Source organism: Leucoraja erinacea, chromosome 38 (genome assembly GCF_028641065.1).
Source record: "Leucoraja erinacea ecotype New England chromosome 38, Leri_hhj_1, whole genome shotgun sequence".
Lineage (NCBI taxonomy): Eukaryota > Metazoa > Chordata > Chondrichthyes > Rajiformes > Rajidae > Leucoraja > Leucoraja erinaceus.
Window position 1 is genome coordinate 5,187,220 of NC_073414.1, and position 9,424 is coordinate 5,196,643.

At 46.5% G+C, this 9,424-nt stretch overlaps 1 protein-coding gene across 1 annotated transcript in view; it reads left to right on the forward strand.

The window, feature by feature from the left end:
- The window catches only part of ptgir (prostaglandin I2 receptor), a 56,931-nt gene extending 48,267 nt beyond the window's left edge, over window positions 1-8,664 (forward strand). Inside the window, exon 2 of the mRNA XM_055663675.1 lies at window positions 7,209-8,664. Within this exon, the coding sequence (XP_055519650.1) occupies window positions 7,209-7,436 (228 nt within the window). The 3' untranslated portion in view covers window positions 7,437-8,664. The remainder of the gene's footprint in view (window positions 1-7,208) is intronic.
- Window positions 8,665-9,424: the final 760 nt, after the last annotated feature.

Sequence of the window (9,424 nt, forward strand, 5' to 3'; positions counted from 1 at the left end):
AGGACAATTTACAGTTACACCAAGCCAATTAGCCTAAAAACCAAATAGCCTACAAACCTGTATGTCTTTGGTTTGTGGGAGGAAACCAAGGATCTCGGTGAAACATAGAAACATAGAAAATAGGTGCAGGAGGAGGCCATTCGGCCCTTCGAGTCATTCAATATGATCATGGCTGATCATCCAACTCAGTATCCCATCCCTGCCTTCTATCCATACCCCCTGATCCCTTTAGCCACAAGGGCCACATCTAACTCCCTCTTAAATATAGCCAATGAACTGTGGGCACCCTCTGTGGCAGAGAATTCCACAGATTCACCACTCTCTGTGTGAAAAATATTTTCCTCATCTCGATCCTAAAAGATTTCCCTCTTATCCTTAAACTGTGAAAAGCCACGCAGGTCACGGGGAGAACGTACAAACTCCGTACAGACAGCGCCCGTGATCAGAATCGAACCCGGGTCGTTGGCGCTGAAAGGCGGTAACTCTACCCGTGCGCCACCGTGCTGCCCTGTTCCTTGGTCTGTCACTTGAATATTTTCCTGTTTTGTGCAAATCCCAATTCCTTGTTGTTATTCTGCCCTATTGCCCCTGGACTCAATTGTGCCAAATCTCTTCTTCATAAGTTATAGGAGTGGAATTAGGCCACTCGGCCCATCGGGTCCGCACCGCCATTCAAACGTGGCTGATCTCTGCCTCCTAATCCCATTCTCCTACCTCCTCCCCATAACCCTTGACACCCGTTCTAATCAAGAATGAGTCTATCTCTGCCTTAAAAATACCCACTGACTTGTCCTCCACAGCCCTCTGTGGCAGATTATAGAAACTTACAAAATCCTTAAGGGGTTGGACAGGCTAGATGCAGGAAGATTGTTCCCGATGTTGGGGAAGTCCAGAACAAGGGGTCACACAGTTTAAGGATAAGGGGGAAATCTTTTAGGACTGAGATGAGGAAAACATTTTTCGCACAGAGAGTTGTGAATCTGTGGAATTCTCTGCCACATAAGGTAGTTGAGGCCACAGTTCATTGCCTATATTTAAGAGGGAGTTAGATGTGGCCCTTGTGGCTAAAGGGATCAGGGGGTATGGAGAGAAGGCAGGGATGGGATACTGAGTTGGATGATCAGCCATGATCATATTGAATGGCGGTGCAGGCTCGAAGGGCCGAATGGCCTATGTTTTCTATGTTTCTATTAATGAGTTCCTCAGATTAACTGCCCTCTGACTGAAGAAGTTCCTCCTCACCTCCTTTCTAAAAGAGCGCCCTTTAATTCTGAGGTTATGACCTCTCATCCTGCTTCTTGTATCTCCCCACGATCAATAAATATGAATTCATCCGAACGTCTACTTCAAACTATCACCATATGCCATTCACTGTTATCTCCACACTTCCACTTTGGCAATGTTTTGAATGTTCTAGTTACTGTTTTCTAATCCACCCATGACTTCAATGTCTGTGACCATGTCCACCGCCTTGAACCATTTAAAAAAACTGCATTCCGTTCCAAATCCAGCCTCCTGGGCATCTCTGATTTCCATCTTTCTGCTTTCTGTTGACAAGTCCACGTAAGCACTGGAATTTCTTTCCATGACCCGAGCTGCCTCTAAGCATCGAACTTAACAACAACTTTTCTGACTCAGTGTTAACGTCATCGTGGCTACCCCTCTAGGTCGAGGGTGGTGGTCTACGACCTGTTGCGTTTGTGGACTCTCAGGTGGCTTACGAGTCCAATCCTGGCTTTGAAAGTTCTTCGGCATTCAGGACAGATAGTTCCAGTTGGCAGATTGTCTCTGCGTCAAAGAGGTTGTCCCAAGCCCCTCTTTCCATTTTCTTTTCTTCCAATTTTGTGCATTTCTTGGCTTTGAAGTGTTAACATAGAAACATAGAAAATAGGTGCAGGAGTAGGCCATTCGGCCCTTCATGCCAGCATCACCTTTCAATATGATCGTGGCTGCTCGTCCAGAATCAGTACCCCGTTCCTGCCTTCTCCCCATATCCCTTGATTCCGTTGGCCCTAAGATCTACGTCTAGAATCCCTGTCCCGCTGTACGAGTTCATTCAAAGAGTTCTCCCGAGTTTGCCCCGATTCGAACTCGGAGATTTACGGTAATGGCCACTCGTCAGTACTCGGGGCTCTCGTGGACATTTTTCAACATGTTGAAAATTCTTCACCGGTCTTCCCGAGCTTACCGCGTTTCTCGAGTACGTGCCGTTAGCGTTACGAGCCGCTAAGAGACGTCCCCGAGCTCCGACGTACCCGCTACGTACATTCTCCGTGCTTACCACGAGTTTGATTTTTTTTTAAACTCGGGAGAGCTCTTGGAATGAACTCGTACCGTGGGACAGGGCCATAACTCTCTCTTGAATACATCTAGTGAATTGGCCTCCACTGCCTTCTGTGGCAGAGAATTCCACAGATTCACAACTGTCTGTGTGAAAATGTTTTTTCCTCATCTCAGTCTTCAGTTAAATTCTGTTTGATAATGCACCTGCAAGAGCATCTGACACATTAAACATGTTATTTTAATGCACGTCATTGTGTGTGATGCTGAGTATTTACTTTAGTGTAGTTTAGTTTAGTTTAGATTAGATACATCATGGAAGCAGGCCCTTCAGCCCTCCGAGCCTGCTACAACTAGCGATCACCCAGTACACTAACACTATCCTACACACACTAGCACCAATTTACAATCTTTACTGAAGCCAATTCACCTACAAACCTGTACGTCTTTAGAGTGTGGGAGAAAACCAGGGCACCCGGGGAAAACCCACACGGTCACGGGGAGAACGTGCAAACTCCATACAGACAGCACCCGTGGTCAGGATCGAACCGGAGATTTTGCCGCTGTAAAGGGCCTGTCCCACGATCATGCGACCTGCAGGCGGCAAGCGCGACCTAACGTGGTCGCTTGAGCCCTACAGCATGCGGCAAGCGCGACCAAACCAGAAGCGGGAGCCGCGCGGAGGTCGAGTGAGTGACACGGTGTCGAGGCGGCTGCGGGCTGGCAGGCCGTTGCCGCGCGGAATTTTTAAACACGGTCAGTTTTTCGGAGCCCCGCGCGATGTCGGGACCAGCTCCGCACAACTCCATACGGCTCCAGCGATCGAAGTGGGACCGGCCCCGCGAGGCCGTACGGCTCAAGCGACCACGTTAGGTCGCGCTTGCCGCATGCAGGTCGCATGCAAGTGGGACAGGCCCTTAAGACAACAACCGTACCACTGCGCACACCAACACTATGCTGGAAAATTCTTGGGAGGATTCCCAAATCTGTGCTTATCTTGCTATAAGCTCGGTCACACAGCGCAGGAAATTAGGGATGAACTTTGCCTCCTCCTGGATTGTTCTGCAAGCTCTTAAATAAAGCTGCTTCTTGGCTACGGACCAGTGTGGAAGCCTGTTTCATTGTGCTATTTAATGTGGACCGTGAGGGGAAAAGAATTACCCTTCAGTTTTACCAGATACGGTTGAGAGGGAAAACCAATGAAACAGATACAATGGAACGATCTGCATGAAGCAGTGCCGATGTTTCAGAGATGTCAGCCTTAGTCTCACTGTACATTATATTAATGGTTCTTTGATGAGTAATAACCAGGCGTTCAAAGGTGACTTGCCTCAAGATGGGAAGCACTGCATAGTGATGACTCACTTTTATTAGGATTGAGCCTGATCTGTGCAAAGTAAAATATAGTATAAAGAAAGAAAGCCTTGCATTTCAATAGTGTTTAGTTTAGTTTAGTGTAGTTTTGTGATGTACAAATTCTTCGCGCGCTATCTGCGTGACACGCAAATGACACCCAAGTGGGACAGGCCCTTTAGGGGACTTGAGGAGACAACTCACGACCATACAGGCATCACCCCGCAATCATGTGAAAACAGCCTGCAGTCGCTGAAATGATCGCCTAAGTGAGACAGGCCTTTGACTCTTTCCAGATGAATATCTGCCTTTTGCCCTCGCTAACGGCTTTTTAATTAACAAAATACACGTCTGAGCAATACTAATCTCAAATCGACATCTAACTTGCTCCTTACTGAGTAACAATGTAAATACCTCGAGCAAACATCTTGCTGAACCATATGGTTCTAATATGGAGAGAATGGGTCCAAATTATTTGGATGGAAAGGACATTTATCAGATGCGTAGGCTTGTGTTACAAGGGAAAGGTTATGCTGTTCTCTCATTATTTCCCTGCCTGCAGACGCAAGGCGTTTCATCCTTGGACCAAGGTAGACACTCCGTTCCGCATTAAACTTCTGGAGGGAAGTAGTGGATGTATCGATGGTGGAGATAAACCCAAGCATTTCTCCGAATAGGAATCATTTCCAATTCTCCTTTGGAATCCATGTCCGCGTTGATCGGATTTCCAATCTATCCCAGACCTGGGAGATAAATATCTTGTCTGCACGAGTGTTTGGTGGAATTATCCTGGGGCTGTTTAAACCCGTCGCTTGCCGTTTACAAAGCAAATCGCAAATCAAGTGGTGGTTGCCAAGGCAAAGGTTGCACGATGGCTGGGTATCTGAAGGAATGGATGCCGAGGTACATCTTGTGCAGGAAAAAACTGCAGATGCTGGTTTAAACCAAAGGTAGACACAAACTGCTGAAGTAACTCAGCGGGACAGGCAGCATCTCTGGAGAGAAGGAATGGGTGACATTTCGGGTTGAGACCCTTCTTCAGACTTTCACATGTATTGACTTTCTGCCGACTGGTTAGCATGCAAAAAAATATTTTTTTAAATATATATATATATGTCCTTCTTTGGAGTGTTTGATAGGTTTCATCTTAGAACAGAGATGAGGAAACACTTTTTCTCGCACAGAGAGTGATGAGGCTGTGGAATTCTCTGCCTCAGAGGCAAGTTCTCTGGATGCTTTCAAGAGAGAGCTAGATAGGGCTTAAAGATAGCGGAGTCAGGGGATGTGGGGAGAAGGCAGGAACGGGGTACTGATTGGGGATGATCAGCCATGATGACATTGCTGGCTCGAAGGTGCTGGCTCGAACAGACCTACTGTCTATTGTCTAATCTTTGAATCTGTGCTGCTCTGGGATTTATTGCGGGTGCTTGATGTCAATTAGGAGTTTGTTGTTTTTAGACATCGGCATTTCTGACATTATTTGCGCTGAATTGCCAGAACGGACGGGACAAAACCAAGATTAGATGTCATCTCATATAATGAAACGTTTTAACAACATCCCAGTGGTATCTTTGATATGCAGAGATGTATGAAGGAAGTGATTGTTAATGGCCTTCTCCTGGTGAACACTGACCCACATAATTCTGATTTGTTTTCACTCCCTCGACAGCAGTAAAGATGATATTTTTCTACAAACAGTGCAGTTCAAGTCAAGTTTATTTGTCACGTACACATTTTTGATTTGATTTGTTTCAACTTTATTGTAATTGCACATATACGAGTATAGGTACAATGAAATGCAGTTTAGCATCTGGTCAGAGGGCAAGATAGTAGAAATAAAAATACTGGTTGAACAATATGTGCTATGTGGATGAATTAAACTGGTACATAGGCAAATAAATATATACAGATAGGAGAGTATAAAAGATAGCTAGCGTCGGGACTGTGAGTTCAGCAGGATAATGGTGTTTTGGAAAATGCTGTTCCTCAGCTCTGCTTGTGCAGGGGACCTGAGACTCATGTACCGCCTCCCTGATGGGAGGAGGGCAAATAGACCATGGTTAGGGTGAGAGGGGTCCTTGTTGATTTTCCCGGCCCGTCTCAGACACCGTTTGCGGGGCACCGATGATGTGCTGAGCTGGGTATACAAGATGTGCAGTGAAATGAAAGTGGCAATGCCTGCAAATTGTGCGAAAAACTACAGAACAGAATAGAACAGAATCAGTATTTACATGTTAGAAAATACCCAACATTTTTAATAAGACACAACGCAACAGTAAATTAGTCCCTGGTGAGATCAGAGTTTACAGTCCTGACGGCCTGTGGGAAGAAACTCCGCCTCATCCTCTCTGTTTTCACAGCGTGACAGTGGAGGCGTTTGCCTGACCGTAGCAGCTGGAACAGTCCGTTGCTGGGGTGGAAGGGGTCCCCCACAATGTTGCTGGCTCTGGGTCTGCACCTGGTGTATAGGTCCTGCAGGGGGACGAGTGTACTTCCCATAGTGCGTTCGTCCGAACGCATTACTCTCAGTACCCTTTTCAACCATCCGGGAGAAGGGTCTCGACCCGAAACGCAGGCCCTCTCATAGATGAACAGAGGCCCAAGCAATTCGGAGGAAAGATAGAACTGCAGGTGCTGGAAAAATCGAAGGTAGACAAAAATGCTGGAGAAACTCAGCGGGTGAGGCAGCATCTATGGGGAGAAGGAATAGGTGACGTTTCGGGTCATAGAAACATAGAAAATAGGTGCAGGAGGCCATTCGGCCCTTCGAGCCAGCACCGCCATTCATTATGATCATGGCTGATCATCCAACTCAGTATCCTGTACCTGCCTTCTCTCCATACAAGGCCCTCCACAAGGGCCACATCTAACTCCATCTTAAATATAGCCAATAAACTGTGGCCTCAACTACCTTCTGTGGCAGATAATTCCACAGATTCATCACTCTCTGTGTGTGAAAAAAATATGTTTTTCTCATCTCGGTCCTAAAAGATTTCTTTCCCCTTACCCTTAAACTGTGTGTGTGACCCCTTGTTCTGGACTTCCCCAACATCGGGAACAATCTTCCTGCACATAGCCTGTCCAACCCCTTAAGAATTTTGTAAGTTTCTATAAGATCCCCCCTCAATCTTCTAAATTCTAGCGAGTACAAGCCAAGTCTATCCAGTCTTTCTTCATATGAAAGTCCTGCCATCACAGGAATCAGTCTGGTGAACCTTCTCTGTACTCCCTCTATGGCAAGAACGTCTTTCCTCAGATTAGGAGACCAAGACTGTACGCAATACTCCAGGTATGGTCTCACCAAGACCCTGTACAACTTCAGTAGAACCTCCCTGCTCCTATACTCAAATCCTTTTGCTACGAATAGGTCATTGTTAGTTGGGAGAAGGGATCAACAAAGAAAAATTAGATAAATAATAAATAAGCAGAGATAATTTGTGTTGTGATTTGTGATTATTTATTTGCTCATCATTGTACACTACAATCCAATTGTCCATGCAATGTCGGTGCATGCTGTTTAATGAGCCATGTATCAATTAATGCTTTTCTCTTTACCCCCTAATGCCACCCTCTAGATTCGTGGATTCATCAACGCCATCAAACCGGACGAGGATGACAATCAGGACCTGGTGGCTTTCCGCTTGTACTCCTTCAACCCCATCGTTGATCCCTGGCTCTTCATCCTGTTTAGGAAGTCCATGTTCCGAACATTCAAGCAGATCCTCTGCTGCCGCTTCTCCGAGTCCATCGTACGAACCAACCTCCAAGACCCGTTGAAACACCAGAGCATTTCGCTGTGCTGAGCGAGGGGAGGGGAGGGTTGGCACACAGGTGCTTCAGAGGAAGTGGCTCTGTGCCCAGCGTGAGACCTCACCAGGGTAAATGCCAAGGGGACTTGTACCGGAACGCTGAGAGAGACTGGCACCTCAATCAGCCACCATTGACTCCTTCTTTTTATGTCTGGCCTAAAGCTGCGACAACTTGTTCTATTCTGATGTTTAAGAAGGAACTGCAGATGCTGGAGAATCGAAGGTTACACAAAAAAGCTGGAGAAACTCAGCGGGTGCAGCAGCATCTATGGAGCGAAGGAAATAGGCAACGTTTTGGGCCGAAACGTGTTCTATTCTGATCTTCTGTTTGTGCACGCCAGGTTAGAAACATAGAAACATAGAAAACAGGTGTAGGAGTAGGCCATTCGGCCCTTCGAGCCTGCACCGCCATTCAATGTGATCACGGCTGATTGCGTTCGTCGAAACAGTGTGGACCAAGTGAAGGTTGCAATCTCCCACCCCCACCATTGACTGAGGCCCAAAACGTCGCCCATTCCTTCTCTCCAGAGATGCAGCCTCACCCGCTGAGTGTCTCCACCGCATTTCGTGGGTCTACCGTTGTTTTATGTCTCACCTGCTACCTTGGAAGGAGCTAGCATCGACCTTCAAAGTTGAGCCAAGAAGATGGAATTCGATTCCAACATCATCCCAACATTTGCTCCCCCCCCCCCCCCCCCCCCCCCACGCACCACTCCGCCATAAAAAAAAATCCCTCAGCTTCACAGTTTAGCCTCTAAGCCACAGCGATCAGTTTTAACAGCTTGAGTTAAAACAAGACTTGTCAAAAGCGGATAAATGGGATTACGGACAGGACCATTTGATGCCTTGGGCACAGAGCTGTAACATATTATAATGCTCGGATATTTTATTGATGTCCTACCAAGGACGAAGAAACTGAAAACTCAGTGTTTTAAAGCATTTGCTTCAACAGCAAGATGTACAGAAAGATGAATGAATATTTATATTAGTTGTTGCTGAAATTCGTAGCTCTTGTAATATGTGTGTGTGAGAGTAACGGCTCCTCACTATGGTTGGAAAGGAGAACTGCAACATACTAGTTGGTTAAGGAGTGGTCTCTGATATGCACGTTCTATTGGGTATATATATTATATGTCTGTTCTAGATTATAACTGGCCGTGGTTGTCTGTATCTGTTATTTGTGTAGTGTGCTCTTGTGTGTGTGTGTGTGTGTGTGTGTGTGTGTGTGCAGTGTGTTGTGTGTGTGTGTGTGTGTGTGTGTGTGTGTGTGTGTGTGTGTGTGTGTGTGTGTGTGTGTGTGTGTGTGTGTGTGTGTATCTGGTTGTGACTGTAAATGGCTGTTATTTGCATGTCCTATCTGTCAGTCGTAGTGAGTTGCCATGGAGTGTGTGTTTGTATGTGTGGGCTATAAACTTCATACAATGTTTCTGTGTATCTGACTGCCACTGTTGTTTGCATGTCCTATCTGTCAGTGGCAATGGTGTGTTTCTGTTTGTGTGTCTAGGTGTGTGTGTGTGTCTAGGTGTGTGTGTATGTGTCTGTGTGTCTAGGTGTGTGTGCATATCTAGGTGTGTGTGTGTGTGTCTGTTTGTGTGGCTAGGTGTGTGTGTGTGTGTATGTGTCTGTGTGTCTAGGTGTGTGTGCATATCTAGGTGTGTGTGTGTGTCTGTGTGTGGCTAGGTGTGTGTGTGCGTCTGTGTGCATGTCTAGGTGTGTGTGTGTGTGTGTGTGTCTGTGTGTGTGTGTGTGTGTGTGTGTGTGTGTGTGTGTGTGTGTGTGTGTGTGTGTGTGTGTGTGTGTGTGTGTGTCTGTGCATGTCTAGGTGTGTGTGTGTGTGTGTGTGTGTCTAGGTGTGTGTGTGTGTGCCTGTCTAGTGTGTGTGTGTGTGTGTGTGTGTGTGTGTGTGTGTGTGTGTGTGTGTGTGTGTGTGTGCGTGTGTGTGTGTGTGTGTGTGTGTCTAGGTGTGTGTGTCTATTGTGTGT